Source organism: Myotis davidii, unplaced genomic scaffold (assembly GCF_000327345.1).
Source record: "Myotis davidii unplaced genomic scaffold, ASM32734v1 scaffold197, whole genome shotgun sequence".
In the NCBI taxonomy this organism is placed as follows: domain Eukaryota; kingdom Metazoa; phylum Chordata; class Mammalia; order Chiroptera; family Vespertilionidae; genus Myotis; species Myotis davidii.
Genome location: NW_006291549.1, coordinates 2,875,298 through 2,894,531, shown reverse-complemented (window position 1 = coordinate 2,894,531; position 19,234 = coordinate 2,875,298). Strand labels below are relative to the sequence as shown.

Below are 19,234 nucleotides of genomic sequence, written 5' to 3'. Positions count from 1 at the left end.
GCTAGCATTAATAATAGGGTATAAACCCTACTACTTATAAAATTGGCCCTAGTCCTTTATATCCATTTATTCGGTAAACACTTAATAAGCCCCTGCTATGTGTCAGACATTATGGTAGGCATTAGTTGCAGAGAGAGGAGGAGTACGACATGAAGCTGACAGCAAGAACTTTAAAATATAGTTCTCTTCAACAGACAACTACTATTTTTTAAAGTGCTCCCCCAAAATGCAGGCAGTTTGTGCGCATGCACATACACACACACGCAAGTGGGAACAGCAGGACAGTATCTCTCACCTCAGAATACAGCCGTCCTGCTGCGAACAGCTGGGTGTGAGAACGTATCTGCCCAGACCTGCTGAAAGTTGGACACGTGCTTCTGATACCAGCTCTGCCATTCACACAGAGGAAGTCAGGGGAAGGGATGTGTAATCTTAGGAAGACTGCCCAGATAGGACATGCCCTGGGGCCTTGGTATGCACCCTGGGATCTGATAACTCTGAGCACACACAAGAGCAAAAGCGGCTTCCTAACTGGTGTTCAGTAGAACTAACAATTCCCTAGGAAAGCTCCTTAACCAGCGGCCTCCTCTCAGAGACGTAAGCCCAGTGGCCCAGACTTGAAACGTCATTTCTGTCCATCCCACGGAAAATGCTATGGCCTTTTGAACGTATGGACATTAACACAGACCAAGAGCCCAAAAGACAATGTACAGAAACTTGGGGCCCAGCAGAGGACACTCTAAAATGTGCAGAAAACACGGGTCTACGCACAATAAAAATTTCTGTGGTTTAAAGATTTAAATTACTCCCACTGAACACAAGGTGAGTGAGAACGCACCACCACACGATTACGCTCCTGCCAAACATACCTCCTCTTTCATATACATTTTACACCAACCTTTAGAAAGAGAGAGATTTCCCCCCTTGATGTCACATTGAAATATTCCATATGAGTTACCTCCATACATTTCTCATTGTTAAAGTGAAAATCTGCTTTGGCTCTTTGATGGGACAAGAGAGCGAGTCATACCAGCCCACGTGTCCACATTGTTGTTTTAATAAGCATCAACCTACAAATGCTCATCTGTGTCTGGTTGGCCCATGAAATCCCTGGCTATGCCCAACAAGAGAGGTCTGGCCTGTCAGTCTGACCACTGACTAGTGGAAAATCAAAGTACCGAGTGCCTCTGGAGCAAATGAAATAAAGTGAAGCGGAACATAAGTCCTTGTTGAAGTCAGTATAAATTAAGCTCATCTAATTTAACATCGTTAATACTCGGAGGATGAAAAGTAACATCTTGTGTCCTATTCCCTCCGCTGCCCCAGGAAAGGGCAGGTTTAGTGGCTGCAGATCCCAGAATTCCAGCTAGTTCCAGGTACCGACTCCTCGACATTGCCTCAGCTCATCACAGCATTTGGATGTCATTACTACACTGGGATGTGGTTAGGGAGACATTTCTGCTTGTTTTTAAAGTGAAAGTAAATAAGCAGACAGAAGTGACAGCAATGATCAGCACAATAAAGCAGAAGTAGTCTTCACTCTACAGAAAAAGTTAAAAATGGAACTCCCATTTGACCCAGTGATCCCACTTCTAAGAATATATCCCAGGAAATCACAAACACCAATCAGAAAAGATATATGCATCCCTATGTTCATAGCAGCACAATTCACCATAGCTAAAATTTGGAAACAACCTAAGTGCCCATCAACAGATGAATGGATTAGAAAATTGTGGTACATCTACACAATGGAATATTACACTGCTGTAAAAAAAGAAGGAACTCTTACCATTTGCCACAGCATGGATGGAACTGGAGAGCATTATGCTAAGTGAAATAAGCCAGTCAATGAAGGATAAATACCACATGATCTCACTCATTTGTGGAATATAATGATCAACATAAACTGATGAACAAGAACTGATCCAGAGACAGAGAGGAATTGACTGTCGGGCCTTGGAGGGAAGGTAGAGGAGGGTGGGGGTAAGGGGGAGAGATCAACCAAAGGACTTATATGCAAGCATATAGGAGGGGGAAGGATCAACCAAAGGACTTGTATGCATGCATATAAGCCTAACAAATGGACACAGACATGAGGGCATGAGTGTGGGTGGGGATAATGTGGGGATAAGGACATATATGTAATATCTTAATCAATAAAAAATATATTAAATAAAATAAAAAGAATCAGAAAAATGAAGAGTCAGGGGATATCTGAGCAGGAGGTGGTGCCCTCCGATCATTTGGCAGATGTGGATACCGAAAGGGCAGGTGACTTGCCCAGTGCTGCACAGCTAGTAGTGACAGAGCTAGGATGGGAAGCCAGGCCTCTGGGCCTCCTAGCCATGGCCCTAGTTGGCTGTCCATGCTGAAACCGCTCAGCCTCTTCTTACATGGGGAAAAGACTGTCAAATAGAAGGGGTTTGTATCCCTTGCCCAGGCAATTAGGTCTTAGATTCACCCAACGGGAGAGCAGCGAGGTTAGGACGGAGGTGTAAATTTAGGTCAGGCAGAAATAGAAAAGAGGTTTCCAGCATTCCATGTACTGGATCTAGCTCTAGTGGGGCCAGCCCTTGACTTTGTTTCCCTGGCTGCCACTCTCCCGAGTGGAGTGGGGCTCTGAGCAGCGGCTGACTGATCTTCTGGTTCCTTTGGAGAATATGGCTCTAGCGGCCCTCCTCACTTCTGCCTTTGAAAGGGGAAGCCAGGCTCATCATTCAGATCAATGCCTGGAACAACTCTGTGACCGGCAGAAGTGCCACTGTGAGATTGCCCTGATCTGATCTGAGGAGGCCTGTGATCTGTACCCTCTACGTGCCAAAGGAAAGCAGTTAGTTGGCTGAGAGACAAGACAAGCAGCATCAACTTGAGTAGCAAATTACTGTTAATTCCTGAAGGCAACACGCGTCTTCTTACAGGATACTGTGCAGAAAGAAAAGAGATACCATTCAGAAACAGCATTCCCTGCATGCCTAGGATATGACCTTATCTGGTAACATTCTTCATTCCATCAGCCAACTTGCAAGTCTGGCTTTGGTTGCGTAAACCTGTCCCTTTAAAACCAGAATCATAGATGAGACGGACTAGCTCCCACAGAGATTTGCTCCAAAGAAGTGTCAGGAGGAAAGTCTCCCAAGACACCATAAAATTGTGTGGACAGAGGCAGGGATCAGATTGACTGACTAAGACTCAAGGTTGGGTAATAATGAGACCCAGGCAGGGCTGAACAATAAAATGCTCTAATTGATTTTATGCATGTGAAATGACACACATACACCCCAGAGCATGCTATAATGAATCTACATGCTGTGTGCATGAGATTTACCGTGGGTCAATTATACCACCCAGATGCTCCATGAGCCAATCCACTGGGTGTGGTATGAGGCCTTGGGATACAGGCTCCAAGGTGGCAGAGACCCTGGAGTCTGTGGTCAGTTTGCATTCCCTCCAGGAGAAAGCTGCCATGCATGCGGCACGTGCACATACCGGTCACGCCATGGGACCACTTCAGTGCACGGAGCCTTCTGGGCCCTGAGCATGACCATCGGGCTGGAATTCCAGAGCCCTGGTTTCAATTAAACTTAAGTGGATTTGACTCACAGTTTGAACTGATGCTAATTGGTTTTCAAAACACTGGGTAACAATAAGCGTTCTGGTCTTGCCCACGGACGGACGCACCCAGCTCCGAACACACGCTCCAGGGTAGCAGGGCAGGCAACATGCCTGTTACCTTGATGGGCAGGGCTCCAAGCTGCAGGCTTTCAGGAGCTTCGGGGGCCGGCGGCTGGTCACGCACAGGTTCTCATCGGCAGGCTCCCGCGTCTGTTTGTTCAGGCAGCTCACCACAGCCTCCTGGACACCTGTGTACAAATCACACTGTCAGGCCGAGCGGGCGTGTGTGGGTGATGAAGTGTAGACAAGGCAGCCGCTGGGAGGTCCCTGTGATTGGTAGGACTCTCGCCACATGTCAGAGACAGCAGTTTCAAGCCCGGGACTGCCCATCTCATCTTGTCAAGCATCGCTCGGTCTGGGAGACAGTACACGTAGGCTCGTGCCTCTGGGAGTGTCCCCCGAGAGGACAGGCTGCTACCAGGATGTTGAAATGCTTTAAAAAAAATGCCACCAGGCCCTATAGCTGCCAACGCAGAAACGTGATAATTTAATGCAGACGGAGAGCCGGGTGACAAAAAAAATGGCCCCAAGACCTTCACACGTTACATTTTAATCAACAGGAGATTGTTGTGTTTGGAAGGGAGGCCCAGAGCCATGTTTTAATATCCAGCAATCTGTAAACTGCTGTTCTCCTGGGGCCTCGCATCCAGGACTCCAGTTTCTGTTGGTTTCTTGTGATTCGGGTTCCTTTCTTTAGTGAGCCAGGGCAGTTCTTTAGACCAAAGAAAGAGAACAAGATGTATAATGACTACACCATGGAAACAGTGTTCCCACTGATGCCTGCATGCCCCTGACGCAGAGCTCGTAAAACAGGAATCTGAGCAGTGATGGGCACAGGTGACTTGGCAGGTCTAAGGTGGCAGGCAGGACCCGTCATGGAGACTTTCATGGATCAAGGAAGCATCGAACTGGGTAAGGTCATTACCTTCCCGGGCCAGACTTTTCATTCTGGTGCCCACAGTCATAATAACAGTCCAAACCCACTGGTTGCATATGGTCAGCCAGGTATGAGGCTAAGAGCGTGACATGCACCATTCAATCTTCTTAACGACTCCATGAGGAATGCACTACTTGTATCCCAGGTTTACAGCTTAGAAAACTAAAGCTTGGAAGGGTCAAAAGACTTGCTAAGGTCACACAGTTGACAAACATGAAGCTGTGCCTTCGTATGGGAGCCTTAACGCTGACAGTGTTCACATTTAAAAATACTGAGAGGCTGTTCTATCTGCTGAGATCTTCAGGAATAGCCTAGACATTTGTCTGGAATCATTTCAGCAGAGTTTAGTTTAAAGAACAGGCGAGACAAAAGATTCTCGATAATAAGCTTTCAGTCGTACATAGCTATGTATATAGAGATCTGTATAGCTAAAGATACCAATCTGTAGTTAAATATTTGTATGTAGTTACAGCAGAATATGTGACAATCCATTGAATTAGTGTTATATATAAATACACATATCCTGGGGTGGGCAAAAGTAGGTTTATAGTAACGAGTACACAAAACACAGTTTATTCTTATATTATTATCAATTATTGTATTATTTATTTGTATTACAACGCAAACATAGTTTTGTCCACCCCTGTATTTCTTATTTTCTGCATTGCTTTGCAATTAGTCCTTGATGTAGTTCAACTGACTCATCATTTCTTTTTTTTTTTTAAACATATTTTTATTGATTTTTTTAGAGAGAGAGAAAGGGAGAGGGACAGAAAGAGAAATATCAGTGTGAGAGCTTAACATCAATCCGCTGTCTCCTACACACCCCCTACCAGGGAGTGAGCCTGCCACCAGGGCATATGTCCTGATCAGGAATCGAATGGGCAACGTTTTGGTGCATGGGATGACACCTATCCAACTGAGCCACACCGGCCAGCGCACAGACCATCACTTCTTAGCCCTGTTGTTCCCCTCCTCCTATCTACCCTATATTTCTCCAAGAAGATATCACCCCAGCAACAGGCTAATGCTTCCTAGGGTGATACTATACTGGCTTACGTCACCCAACAAGACCATTAGTCAAAAAGTAACATTTTAAAGCCAGAATCAGTATCACCTTTCTTCCTTCCAGTAAGTCTCATACATCAGACATAAAAAAAAACAAAAACAGTCACAATATTTACCCTGTGGCCATGAATGTAAATTTTCTTTTTTTCTGAGTTTTTAATAAATGTCAAAATTCAATTTAAACATATCACGGCTAGTTCAGAGTGGAGAATTTGGGAGTTGTATGGGACATTCAAGATACTCCATCGTATTCTGTAATGCTGACTACAGGGTGTTTCTCTTGGTCCCAGCTGGGATGAGCCATTTGAAGTCCATGGAATGATGATATAGCAAAACATTTCACAAGAAATAGTTGATATCACCACTGGCCCTTCCCCCTGGAATAGTCTGGCATTATTGAGGTAATGACGGCAAGGCGCCGGATGAGGTTAACAATTCCATTCAGAATTCAGAGCTGTGGATATATTAAGAAACACATTAAGAAATTAAGTTTTCAATTTATTTAAGAGATTCTAAATGTTGCTCTAAAATAAAATATATTTGGGCTTTGTTCAGCTATGAATATGTTATCATTTGCGATATTTAAAAGTATTTCAGGTTTAGGTGTGTGTGTGTGTCGGGGGGGTATATGAGTAATGTGACCTGTTTTCACTGTGTGAACTCCTTGTTTATAGAATTTAGGTTCTCCTAAGATTTCAAACAATGGATGTAATAAAGGTTAAGTTTCCACAAGGACATCTGTAGTCTCCTTTCTTGGATTGTGGAACACAAATTTACATTAAACCAAAAATCATAGCTCAAGATCAAAATCACCTTTGGGATGGTTAATAGCTGAGATTAAGCAGCATTTTAGAGTTACTTGATTCTAATCTAGCGTATGATAAAACAATGTACCGCGCCTCCACAACACTAGGAGTTAAAGGTCTATTGCGATAGAGGCCAGTTGACTCGGCATTTTTAGGTGGGGCTCAGGATGGTTGGGGAAAGGAAGGACAGAGCTCTGTCATAAGAAAGGAGTATCTGGGACCAGCCCTGTCGTCAACGCACAATAAATTTTTGTGGCCTGACGAATGGAATGAAATGCCTAAAGGGCAGGGCATTCTAAGCATAGTGTGCAATTATGGCTAAGGGGAGGAAGGGATGGGATGCCAGGAGGGAGGAACATGGAGTGAGGGAACTGCCTTGGACCTGGGAGTGTGGGAAGTTGGAGGAGGGAGGAACTGTGAGGACTTCACCTTCAAGTTCACAGTATCCTTGGCCCAGGGGAGTCAGGCCAGGAAGTGAGAAGTTAGCTCATCCAGTTTGTGCTCTATCCAAACAGGCTAATATATGCACCGAGAAGGACGTTCTAAACCAATGCAGAACATATGTATAACTACAGTAGTATATGATTTTGAGTTTTCCTTTCTTGACAGAAGCAAAAGGAGAGAGGACTCATAAGGAAAAGTGAACAGCAGGTATAAGACGTCTTCATTCTTGCTAAAGTAAATTTCGAGTTTTCCCTCAGCTACAGTTCAATGTTGACTTTTACCATCTAGGAGTTCAATGTCAGAAAGTTGTTCAGGTTCAAATCCTTGACCACACCTAATACCGTACGTAGGCAAATTAAAATAGAACGAGGAGTTGATAGTGGGACCTAGGACACAGCCACCAACAGGTTAGGCTCATTTTTAATCTTCCAGAAAATGGGATTTTCACTGTTTCTCTCTCTCAGAATAGCTTAATTGTTACATGATATTTGATGACAGCTTGGGGAAACTTAGTCACCCACTACAGTCTAAATTACTAACTAGTTCCTTCTGGTTGCTACCTCTGCTAGGCGAAAGGTTACTTTTGTGTCTATCCAATTTCCTCTCTTGAGAGTACAAAAACAATAAAATTAGCCCGAATGGCCTTACAGCCCACAATTGATTTTTTTTTTTTTAAAAAATCTACCTGTTAATCTTGTACGTTTTTGGTTGCCTTCAGCAAGAATGATTAAAAATATATGTAACCTCGTGGGTTATATTTTGGTGAAAGATCAAAGTTGATAATACAATAAAATGTTACTGCCAAACACTGACTTCAAAATGTACCTGTCTCACATAACAAAATAATTTTTTAGTGCATATGGGCATCATATGGGCCCAGATAGCCGAGGCCTATTTTCACCAGTTTGGAGTTTTCAACTAGGACATTTTAGGTGTAAATATAGGACGTTGGCACAGGGACACAACTGTAGGTAAGCCAGCACAGTTTTTGACAGCTAAGAACTAAGGCATTTCATTAACTTTGCTGCCTTGGACAGAAAGGATGTACAATTTATGTCATACAAAGACGCTCAGTTCCTACAGGCAGAGATCAATGGCACATCCAACATCCAAGTCTTATTTCTAAATCAGCATCTCCTGAAAACATTTCACATGAAAAACATTCCATATACTCTTTCCACTTTGAATTTTATGCCCTTGGTCGATCCGCAAAATAGTTAGACTCTTAAACATAAAGGTATCCGCTTATTTATATATTCCATTACTGCATCTATTTTTTCCATCTGCTCATCAAGTTCCAGGCATGACTTGTAACTGAGAACCATAACTGAGAGACCAGAAGTAATGTTTTTCAAAGCATGTTTGTTTTAGACTAGAGATAATGATCATTCAATTCAGGTGATCACGGAAATTGGGGATAAACACACACCATCGGAACTCTTGAGTCATTCCTTATGTTGGAAAGAAGCCATGGGAGCCACTGGCAGGTGGCCTTTCTACATGATCTCGTAGCCCCTGCCCGGGCTCAGAGATCACCAGCTTATTTAACACTTCTCCCTCGTTAAGGACAGAAAGATGTCCTCCGTGTGAGGGAAGAACACCAAAAGAACATCGATGAGCTGAGTTCCAAGAAACTCTTCCAGAATCAGATGGAAAAATTTAGGTTTTAAGAGAACAGGGCTCTCCATTAAACTGCTTAAGAATTTCATGGTTTCAAACTGGAAGGCTTAGAAACAAACAAGAATCTCAAGGTCAAAACTATTAAACGCTTATTAAAAATTGTGTTGGAGAAAATCGATTCTTTGCTAGTACTTGTTCCACTATTCATTCCTTTTCAACTCCATGGGAACAATTTGGGCACATTTCTCCTTACATTCTCAATAATGACAAAAGATGCCTTGTTTTTTCAATCTTCACCTGAGGAGTGAGGATATTTTTTCCATTGATTTTTGGAGAGTGGAAGGAAGAGGGGAAGGGGGAGAGGGAGCACCACTTAAGAAACTTTGCTGGGAATGCAGAGCACTGATAGCCAGAGAGGGGAATTTGGCAGGAGGTCAGCAGAGTTTCCTCACCTATCAAAATCTCAATGGGAGGCAATGGCAGTAGGAACGTAATGTATTTTCTATAATGGTAAGAAAATGTAATGTATTTTCTAAAATGGTAATTACATTCTATAATGTAATCTCGACGAATTAGTTGTTGATTTAAATGCCTTTTTCTCCCACCACAATCCCATTCAGATTTCACCCAAAATAATCACTGAGTCTATTTAAATCACCATGAAATACATCCAGGAACCAGGTCAGAATACATGGACCATTTAACACTAGTTCAATCATATTCATGAGAAAGCTTCAGGAATTCTAGGTGCTTAAAGAAGTGTGCTGTGATGCACTCTAGACAGAAAGGAAGAAATGGCAAGCCCAGTCCCAGCTGTCATGCACTAGCGGTGTGATCTTGCACAAGTCACTCAGCTTCTTTATATCTTCGTTTTCTCATCTGAAACATGGCGGTGGGGTCCGACTTCAATCTTTCAACTCCCCTCCAGTTACAGGTGACCGCGGTGTGAATTGCCCTTTATACACCCTTTCTCTTTGGGAACAGATATTTGGGAAATCAGCTGAGTAAATCAGAGGCACTAGAAGTTATTCTTGGGAATAGCAGTTCTGTCGTCTTGGGCTCTGGTTAATCCCGTGTGCACTGAGGCCAGGGCCTAGATGAGTAAAACTGAAAGTTGGGGGCATTGCTGGGTCCGTGTCAACCGCGTTTCTCAGTCAGGTCCATCAGGATATTGTGCAAAACACCAGAATGACAACGGAAAGTAAAAGAATAAGCTGTGTTGGCCACTCCCAGCTGACAATCTCAGAGCTCCTCAAGGCCAGGAGAGACACATCTGGGTTTCATTCAGTTTGCTTTATGTTTAGAAAGGCTCCCCCCGCTCCTCCCCCTGCTTATCATTCCTGGACCAGAGGCAGTCACGTGACACAGTTGCACACAGGGAGAGAAGGTACAGAAAGAGGACAAGAAGATGGTGGGGATCCAAGCCAGAATCTCCCTTCTTACCTCCTCCGCAGGACTCAGAGCACTTGGTGAAGCCCTTATACTCCCAGTCATACAGCTCATCAAAGTCCTGCAGGCCACCGAGGAGGCCATCCGTCGCTCCCGGGTTGGATTCAGGAAGCTCTCCGTTGCATGGTCCCGCATAACAGGCTCGCTGGGATGCTGGCTTGGGGCCTTCACATTCGTCCACAGGCAGGTCGGCCACCGACTGGGAGAAAGACAGGAGCACCTGGCACTTGACTATTCGCACCTGGGTCCCCACACCACAGGTAACCGTGCAGGCTGACCAGGCCTCTGGGACGAACCTGCAGTTGGCAAGCAAACAAGAGGACAGGGTGAGAAGCCCCAGGCAGGAGAGCCTGGGCGCCGGGAGGGGGTGCGTCCCACCTGCTGCCATGGCCCAGTGCCCTCTCAGGATGTGCTCAGGGCCCTGCCACCTTGTCCTCTGCTGGGCGCTTCTGTTTAGTTCATCAGCTCATTTGCCACTGTTTCTGGATTGGTCTCTTCCAGTGTCATATGAACTCCCAGCTGTAAGACATTCCAGCCACAGACCACCTGCTTTCTGCCTGCCTTGCCCCCTCAGGGGTCGCAATTCCGAACAGGGAATTGATGGTTTCTTCTCTCTCGCTCTAAATCCCAGCACTTGTGCCTGCTGCAGGATGCTGGCTATTCTTACAGCAGGCTAATTCTGATACTAAAAACTCTAACAAAAGAAGCCCTTGGAGATATTTAAGGAAGTATTTCTCTTAGTCTGGATCTCATATTCTGTAATTTTCTTTGCTTTTCTGCACAATGTGTTTCCCAAGATTTATTTATATGCAGAAAAAGTTTTTTGTTTTCTTTTTCGTATTTTGTAAGTTTCCAAGAATGGAGCAGTCTTGTTCCTCACACATTCTTTGAATTAAGTCTGGACTACAGTTCTTTTTATATCACAGAGAAAAATCTGTGCTACAAATTTAAGTCCACAGGCATGTGACATTAAAGAGAGGCTGTGCTTTCATACAAGTGTGTCCTGTACCCCCCAACCCCTGAGAGAGAAGCCACAATAGTCAGGACTTGGTTTATCTCTGAGTTTCTCTAGAATGTAGAACAATATCCACATTTTTTTAAAGTATTTTTTTTCCCTTCCCACTAATCAACAATGGCCATGACTGCAATGACCTTGAGAGGGGCCTAGGGAAAAAAGCCCAGAGGGAACTGCTAACATTTTAAAAAAGTTAGTAAAATAGTCTGGAGAAAGAACTTTGGAATAAACATTTTTTATTTTTCCACAATCCTACTGCTTTCTCACAGGGAGCTGTGCTGAGGAGGCATGCAAACCTGGCTCCTTAAACTTGACTTTGGCAGTAAAGGAAAGAACTGATAAGAAGGTTCTAGCGTTCAATCCTAGCGAGTGCAAATGGTTCATATCTAGTTTAGGGAAATTGAAATTCTCACAGAATACCAATCCAAGTTTTCAAACTGGAAAGACCACAACCAGGATGCGTCCTGAGCCTGAGCCTGGGCTGTGCACGGAGCAGGGGGACCTGGCGTGGCATCTCAGGCATGGAAGGAGTCCCTTTAGGAAGGGTCTAACATTTGTTATCCTTAAGGAGCCACCCCCCTCGGAGAGATTGAAAGTCACATGCAACCTTGTCAGGAAGGTGGATGAGGGAGGAAGGGCCACCCAGGATTATTCCCAAGAAATTCTCCTCACAATGTGACCTCCCTCCCTCTCTTGTTTTTGAATTCTTGACTTCATCTTCTGGCACCTAGAGAAGCTGGGGAAAAACAGTGCCCTAAAAGATTAAAAACTCTCGTGGTCTTTAAATAATGCTACTTATGGGGACTCGTTAGAAAAATAAAACCAAAATCTGCCCTCAGAAATAATCTTAAGCCTCTTCTTTCACACTCCTATATACCTGCCTGGCTCCTGGAACAAGCATCATGACAAATACACAGACACTGAATATTACATTCCAGGTACAGACATAAAGGAAAATGCAAAACAAATGCAATATACTAAACAATTTCAGATACAGGAAAAACCCAAAAGTAAATGATAAGTCTGCCAACTGGAGCATAATGTGATGAACAATGCTTGTTTAATAATGTTGTGCTGAATTTTGTTTTCAAATCCAAGAAGATGACAAGCTCACAAGAAGAACGGCACCCTACTAGCTTTCCCTATGCAATACGGATTACTGTGCTGTCACCTATCACAGCTCTCATCAGTGACCATTGTGAAAAGAGCAGCTGGCTTTTTCTGTAAAGGGCCAGATAGAGAATATTTTAGATTTTGTGGCCATGTTTGTAGGTCTTTATTGTGGCAACAACTCAACACTGCCAACATAGTATGAAAGCAGCCCGAGACAACATGCAAACAGATTGGTTCAGCTGTGTTTCAATAAAACTTTTACAAAAACTGGGGGTCAGGTAGAAAGGGTAGTGGAAAGGTCTGAGTTTGGCCTGTGGGCTGTAGTTTACTAACTCCTGCTACAGAACATTTAGTGAAGATGCCAAACATACTGAGACTGGTAAATAATCTCCAACCTTATTTTAGGTCTTACTTTCTATCTCCCCTCCCCCACCACACACGTATAAAGCTTGTAAGAATGACAAGTAGCTAAATTGATCCATGTTTTATCTTCCAAAGTGAGTCCCTGATGAATTCTGGGAATATAAACGATGAGCAAACTAAACACTCAGCTCTCCTTGCCTATAATGTGGATCACTTTGCATTTGGTCTCTTTCCAGGACCAAGAAGATACAGGAAAAGCCCAGAGTAGAAACGGGCATGCTACTGATGCCCCATGAACTCAATGCAAAGGCTGAAACATTTATTTTAAAGCAGCAACTAAATGAAAAATGAAAATAAGTATGCAATGTGCGTGTGTGTATTTTTGACTATCTAGTTAGGGTTAAGAGCAAAACCAATAAACATCTATTTTATATCTCCCAAGTGAGAGTCTTATCAAATATCAAATAGCCTTACTGGCTTATCTCCCAAGCCACTATCCTAAGGTCTTCATCAAGTTCACACCAATTAAAAACAATTTGGCTTTTAAGTGGTGCTGTCTTCTAGCAGTCATCTTAATTTCTCTAATGCATACACTGTATGATATAATATATCCTCTCTCGTTGAAGGCAGAAGATTATATTTCAAAAGAAAAATACATAATAGTGCAAATGGCCAAATGAATAATAACTTTTTCATATGAAACTTTCCCCCACACCCCTAGGTCTCTCAACTCTGTATTTACTATCTTGAGTTTTCTGGCCACAAGTGGGAGGAAGCAAGGTCAGTGAGAGGGCAGGCAAGTGAGCTAAGAGGTTTAAATGTCATGTGTGGCTGACTCAATTAGAATAGTACTTGTTGAGTTAGAACCTTGAAAGTGGGATCTTTAAAACGGAGTCAACAGGCATTTAAGAAGTCATTTTGATGTACAAATGTGCAATGAAAAAGTTCTTATTATTGAAGTTTAATTTGGGTAATTAAAAAATTCTTTTTGTTAGCAGCAGTATTGTGGGAGGAATAAAAAAATGGCTGGGTGAGTTTCTTAAAAGATAGCTTAAAGTTCAGAAAGGACTGATATGATTTCACATTTAATACTGCCATCTCCAGAAAATTAAAAAAATTCCAGCAAATAAATGATTTCTGCTTTTGTCTAGTCGTCCATTGATTTCCAAGCTTAATTGTTCATTTTATTAACAAAAACCTTAGTCTTTTATTAGTTATTACCATAGTTCTTTTCATGAAATAAAAAAACAGTGATAATGAAACTCACCTGTAAAATCCCAAAGTGGCTTAGCTTATTAGTAGCTATTATGGAGTCAGAGTATGGACTAAAATAATAAAAACAATTGCTTTATTAATTTAGTTAAACAGAACCTACTCGCTCTTAGTTAATTAGTCTCATGTCACTGCAAATCTTAGCCAGAGGTAGGCTCTGATTTTAATACACTATTATATAGTCTGTGGTTAAGATATTTAACTTCTTTTCTCCTCTTACTTTCCTTTTGCTTCTCTCCTCCTTTCTCACATATATATTTGTTTAAAAAATCATTGGGATTATTCAAAATAAGAGTAGATTTAAGGTATATCATTTTGATGCTGTGACCAGCCTCGCCTTGTGCTCTGGTTTCAAAATGCAAATTGAAGCTTGCAGGAGATCACATTAGGAATATTTAATTTTGGTTTACTTTTCAATCTTATTACATTTGGGTTATAAGTCGACGGGAATTGTGGATTTTGTTGCCCTCTCTCTGTTGGCAAATGTTTGCATATGAGAGTGGCAGTGACATATCAGAGTGAGGAGACAGGAGGGAATAAAATGAATAGTGTAGTTAAAAATTATAAGACATCTTAACCGGTTTGTCTCAGTGGATAGAGCATCAGCCTGTGGACTCAAGGGTCCCAGGTTCGATTCTGGTCAAGGGCAGGTACTTGGGTTGCGGGCACATCCCCAGTGGGGAGTGTGCAGGAGGCAGCTGATCGATGTTTCTCTCTCATCGATGTTTCTAACTCTCTATCCCTCTCCCTTCCTCTCTGTAAAAAAAATCAATAAAATATATTAAAAAATTATAAGACTACTATTTGAAACAATAAACAAGTTATTAAAGTTGCAGGATACAAGATCAATATACAAAATCTGTTGTGTTCTTATATCCTAACAAAGAAATATAAGAAAAAGCAATGAAGAAAACAATCCTATTTACAATACAACAAAAAGGATAAAATGCTTAGGAATAAACTTAACAACTGAAGTGAAGGACCTGTACACTGAAAACTATAAGAAATTGAAGAGAATACAAAGAAATGAAAAGATATTCTGTGTTTATGGATTGGAAGAATTAACATTGCTAAAATGTCCATATTACCTAAAGCAATCTACAGATTCAATACAATCCCTGTCAAAATTCAATGGCCTTTGTCACAGAAATAGAAGAAAAGATCCTCAAATTTGTATAGAACTGCAAAAGACCCCACGTAGCCAAAGCAATCCTGGGAAAAGAGGACAAAGCCGAAGTATCTCCATATATATATCCCTGTGTTCATTGCAACATTATTCACAATAGCCAAAATATGTAAACAATCGAATTGTCCTTTGACGGATGACTAGATAAAGATGTGATATGTATATGATGCAATATTACTCAGCCATAAAAAAGAAGCTACTGCTATTTGCCACAACATGAATGGATATTGACAGTATCATACCAAATGAAATAAGTCAGACAGAAAAGGACAAGAATTGTATAATTTCACTCATGTGAGATATAAAGCCAAAATCAACAAATGAACAAGCAAAACAAACTCATGACACAGACAACAGTTGATGGTTACTAGAGGGGAAGGGGAGTGTGTGTGGGCAGGACAAAGAGCAGAAAGGGAGTCAAATATATAGTCATAGAAGGAGACTAGATTGCGGGTGGTGTGCACACAATGGAGTATATTGTGTGATAATGCTTTACAACTGAAATTTATATGTTATTAACCAATGTTACCTCAATAGATTTAATAAGAAAATAAAGAAAAAAATCACTTTAAAATGGACGCAAAAGATTACTGGATATCTTTTTAAGTGGATCATTCCTAGTTTTTTTTTTCAATCTTTCATTGACTGTGAGTTATTTTATCTCTACAAATTGCAGAAGACTGATTTTCCCATAGGAATGCAGATTAATTATGTCTAGTGAAATGCAATTGATTGTTGCTCTGTGGATAGGCCCATTTTGTGTCTATTTGTAAATTTATTTCTGTAGTCTTATTTGCCTATATGCATATGGTTCTTTTAAATTTCCTTTGAATTGGTTGTAACATTAATGAGGTAAAGAAAACCTTCAACAGATGTTTATTTTATTTATTTATTTTTATTGTTTTATTGCTTTAAGTATTACAAAGAGTTTTATATTTGCATGAGAATGCTGTTTTTTTCCTCTTTATAAAGATTTATCATTTATCTAGTGGCCACTGAGGTATCTAGAAGATAGCATATTGGAAAAATAAAATATTATATAAGTAATTGCACCTCACATTAACCAGGAAGTCTTTTATATAAATATGTTATTCTGGGGCAAAAAAAATCACCATACTGTATTGGTAATGATGTTATTCCATATTGCCTTATCTTATTTTTAATTCGATCTTCCTTTCTTTATTCTTTTTCTTTAGTTTTGAAAAGTTTGTCTTCTTCTGATCCTGGGAAATCCTTGAGATATTAATGAGTAAAATCTTTAGGTTAAAGGTATAGTTACTTAAAATTAAGTTGGACATTTGGCCTCTGGAATGAAGAGCATTTGGATATAGGAGGAAGAAATCTGCTGTTCTGTGGGAAAGAAACTTAGAAAAGGGGAATGGAAAGATCTTCCCCCATCTGTCTCAATTTTACAGATCAAAAGACCTGAATAACTAAAACATTTTGGTTATTTAGTGTCTCTCAATGAAATTAAAAGGGAAGATTTAAAAATCTCTCTAAAATAAGAAAACAAACAAAAACCTTTGGAATGCTACAAATGGAAGGCAACTCTTTAATTGAACCCTTTAAGGAATTTTAGAACTGTAAAACCCATCATACCAAGCCAACCTTAAAATGATTAAAAATATGACAAAAGCATTAAAATTTTCAGAGAACATTGATCCAAAATATGCCTCTACAACATCTAAATCATTTCAAATAAATGAAAATCTCACTTATTATGAAAGATCTTTAGTCAAACATACCCGATTTGAATGCAGAATTATGAAAATATTTCTCAACTGTTGTTGTTAGCTTACAACTCTCTGGAGCTGCAAACAATTCATGCTAGTTAGATAACTCATTGAAGTCTCCAAAAAAAAAATCTTCAAAGGTGTCCACGACACCATTGCCCCAAACATCTGATAATACCACTTTTTTTCATAGGTTCCTCAAATCCTTAAGTATCATGCCGGTTTGTGCGAGTCTTCAGCACTGTTGAGTGCCCTTGGTTATTAATCGAACCAAGAGCAGAATGATCCTAGAAATTAGAATAGCAAAGCAAATGACAGTTTTGATGCAGCCACCAACATAACCCTTTGATAAAAATTTTGTGACTGCCCTGTATAATGCCACTAACCAGTAACAAATGAATGAATGAATGAATGAATGAATGAATGAATAAGAAGGAAGGACACAATTGCAAAACCCACTAGGGCAGCATTGGGAGAGCTATATTTAAGTGGCATTTTCAAGTAGCAGACTTCATTTTCTCATGATAAGGATGCCCTTTTGTGTCCTTTGAGGGGCAGCTCGCCTCTGCAAGAATGTCTCAGTGGCTTTTGTGCAGAATGCGCAGTGCTAGAAGTAAGGGAGGAAAAGCAGATTGCCTTAGAGACCACATTTTCCTTTCAAAGAGATATTACACCAGCAGGAAATGCTGCGGGGGATCAGAGTTCTATCAAAGTTCTAATGAGTCAGATTACTGGCTCTTTTAAGGGCCAGGATCTCAGATTGGAGTCTCTGTTAAACTCATCTTTCAGTTCTGACCTAGCTTTCTCTGATATGGTTCCAGATAAGATATTAGAAACTTACTAAAGGAGGGACGCTATTGGCTGTCAGAAGGTTGTTATTTTTTTACCAATAAGAGAAAAGGTGACAGAACAATAGCTAATAATCAGTTTCTAAGAGTAGTGGCCCCACATTGTCTGCTATCCCCAACAAACCCAGTCCTCCCCTACTGTGTTCCCAGTGGTATCCAACACCACTGACCTGACCTTTCTTCTTGAATTATTTCCCTCTCTTGATTTACATGACACAAAACTCTCTTGGTTTTCTTTTCTGGTCATTTCCTTATCAGTTTCCCTTTCTAGATCCTTCTCCCCTCCTCAAACTGTAAATATTTCAGTGCCCAGGGCACAATTTGGTACTGTCTTTTGATGTGTTCATCAATGATTCTTGGCTTCAAATACTACCAACGTGAGTGTAACATTTTTTAAAAAAATCATCACTTGAGGATATGTTTATTGATCTGAGAGAGAGAAACATCAGTCAGATGCCTGCCACATGTGACTTGATGGAGTATTAAACCCCCTATCTTGTGGTGTAGGTAGGGGATGATGCTCCAACCAACACAGCCACCCAGCCACGGGAGGGTAACTTTCTAAGTATAGTCAGCCTTTAGTTTCCACTGGTTCTGCATCCATGGATTCAACCAAGGGTGGATAGAAAATATTTGAAAAAAAAGTTCAGTTTTACTGACATGTACTCGGTAGTTAGGCCTACAATGGTTATGCCTGTACTAAACATGTGCAGACTTTTTTCTTATCATTGTTCCCTAAATAATACAGTATAACAACTATTTACTTAGTATTTATATTGTATTAGTGTTATAAGTAACCTAGAGATTATTTACAGGATACAGAAGGATATCTGTAGCTTATATGCAAATACTATGCCATTTTATATAAGGAACTTGAGCATCCACAGATTTTGGTATCTGTGGGGGGCCCTAGAACCAATCCTCCATGGATACTAAGGGACAACTGTATTTAAGCTTTAGTCTAGGCCTTTTGTCTGAGTTTTTGTTTTTTTTCCTAAGATTGGGCTAGGAAGCTATTTTACTCTTTGAAAAGAGTAAACACTAATTTAATGTAATTCTCTATTTATCAAAAACTTACATAGGGCTTCTTATGTGCCAGGCACTATTTTAAGTGCTTTATAAATAAAAGTTAAATCTTAACAACCTGATAAGAACTATTTTTATTTCCATTTCATCTATAGATGAGGACAGTGAAGTATAAGTCAGTCATGCAGCTAGTAAGGTTTCATGCCCTTAACCACTACACATGGTTCTCTCTCTTGCCTGGCATTCTTAATCTGATATTTCAAAGGTATCTTAAACTTAAAATATCCAAAATTGAACTCCTGATTTCCCTCCTCAGTGTTGTATTCCCATCACAGCACATGATTCTACTGGCCATCCCATTGCTCAAATGAAAAATTAGAAGTTATTCTTGACCCCTCATTTTCCCTGTCTGCTCACTTCTAAATGATTCCTAAACTCTATCAATTCTCTCTCAAAAATGTATCAGAGATTCATTTTCTTTGCTCCATCTTTACTACCACCACATCGATTAAAAAAAAAAAAAGCAACGATACAAATGGAACTCCCATTTGACCCTGTGATCCCACTTCTAGGAATATATCCCAAGAAACCAGAAACACCAATCAGAAAGGATATATGCACCCCTATGTTCATAGCAGCACAATTCACCATAGCTAAGATCTGGAAACAGCCTAAGTGCCCA

The 19,234-nt window shown here is 40.8% G+C and overlaps 1 protein-coding gene across 1 annotated transcript in view; it reads right to left on the bottom strand.

Annotated features, from left to right (window-relative positions):
* Positions 1 to 19,234, bottom strand: part of ADAMTSL1 (ADAMTS like 1) — a 393,380-nt gene that overhangs the window by 172,185 nt on the left and 201,961 nt on the right. The window contains 2 exon segments of the mRNA XM_006764922.2: positions 3,731 to 3,860; positions 9,991 to 10,292. Of these exon segments, the coding sequence (XP_006764985.1) occupies positions 3,731 to 3,860; positions 9,991 to 10,292 (432 nt within the window).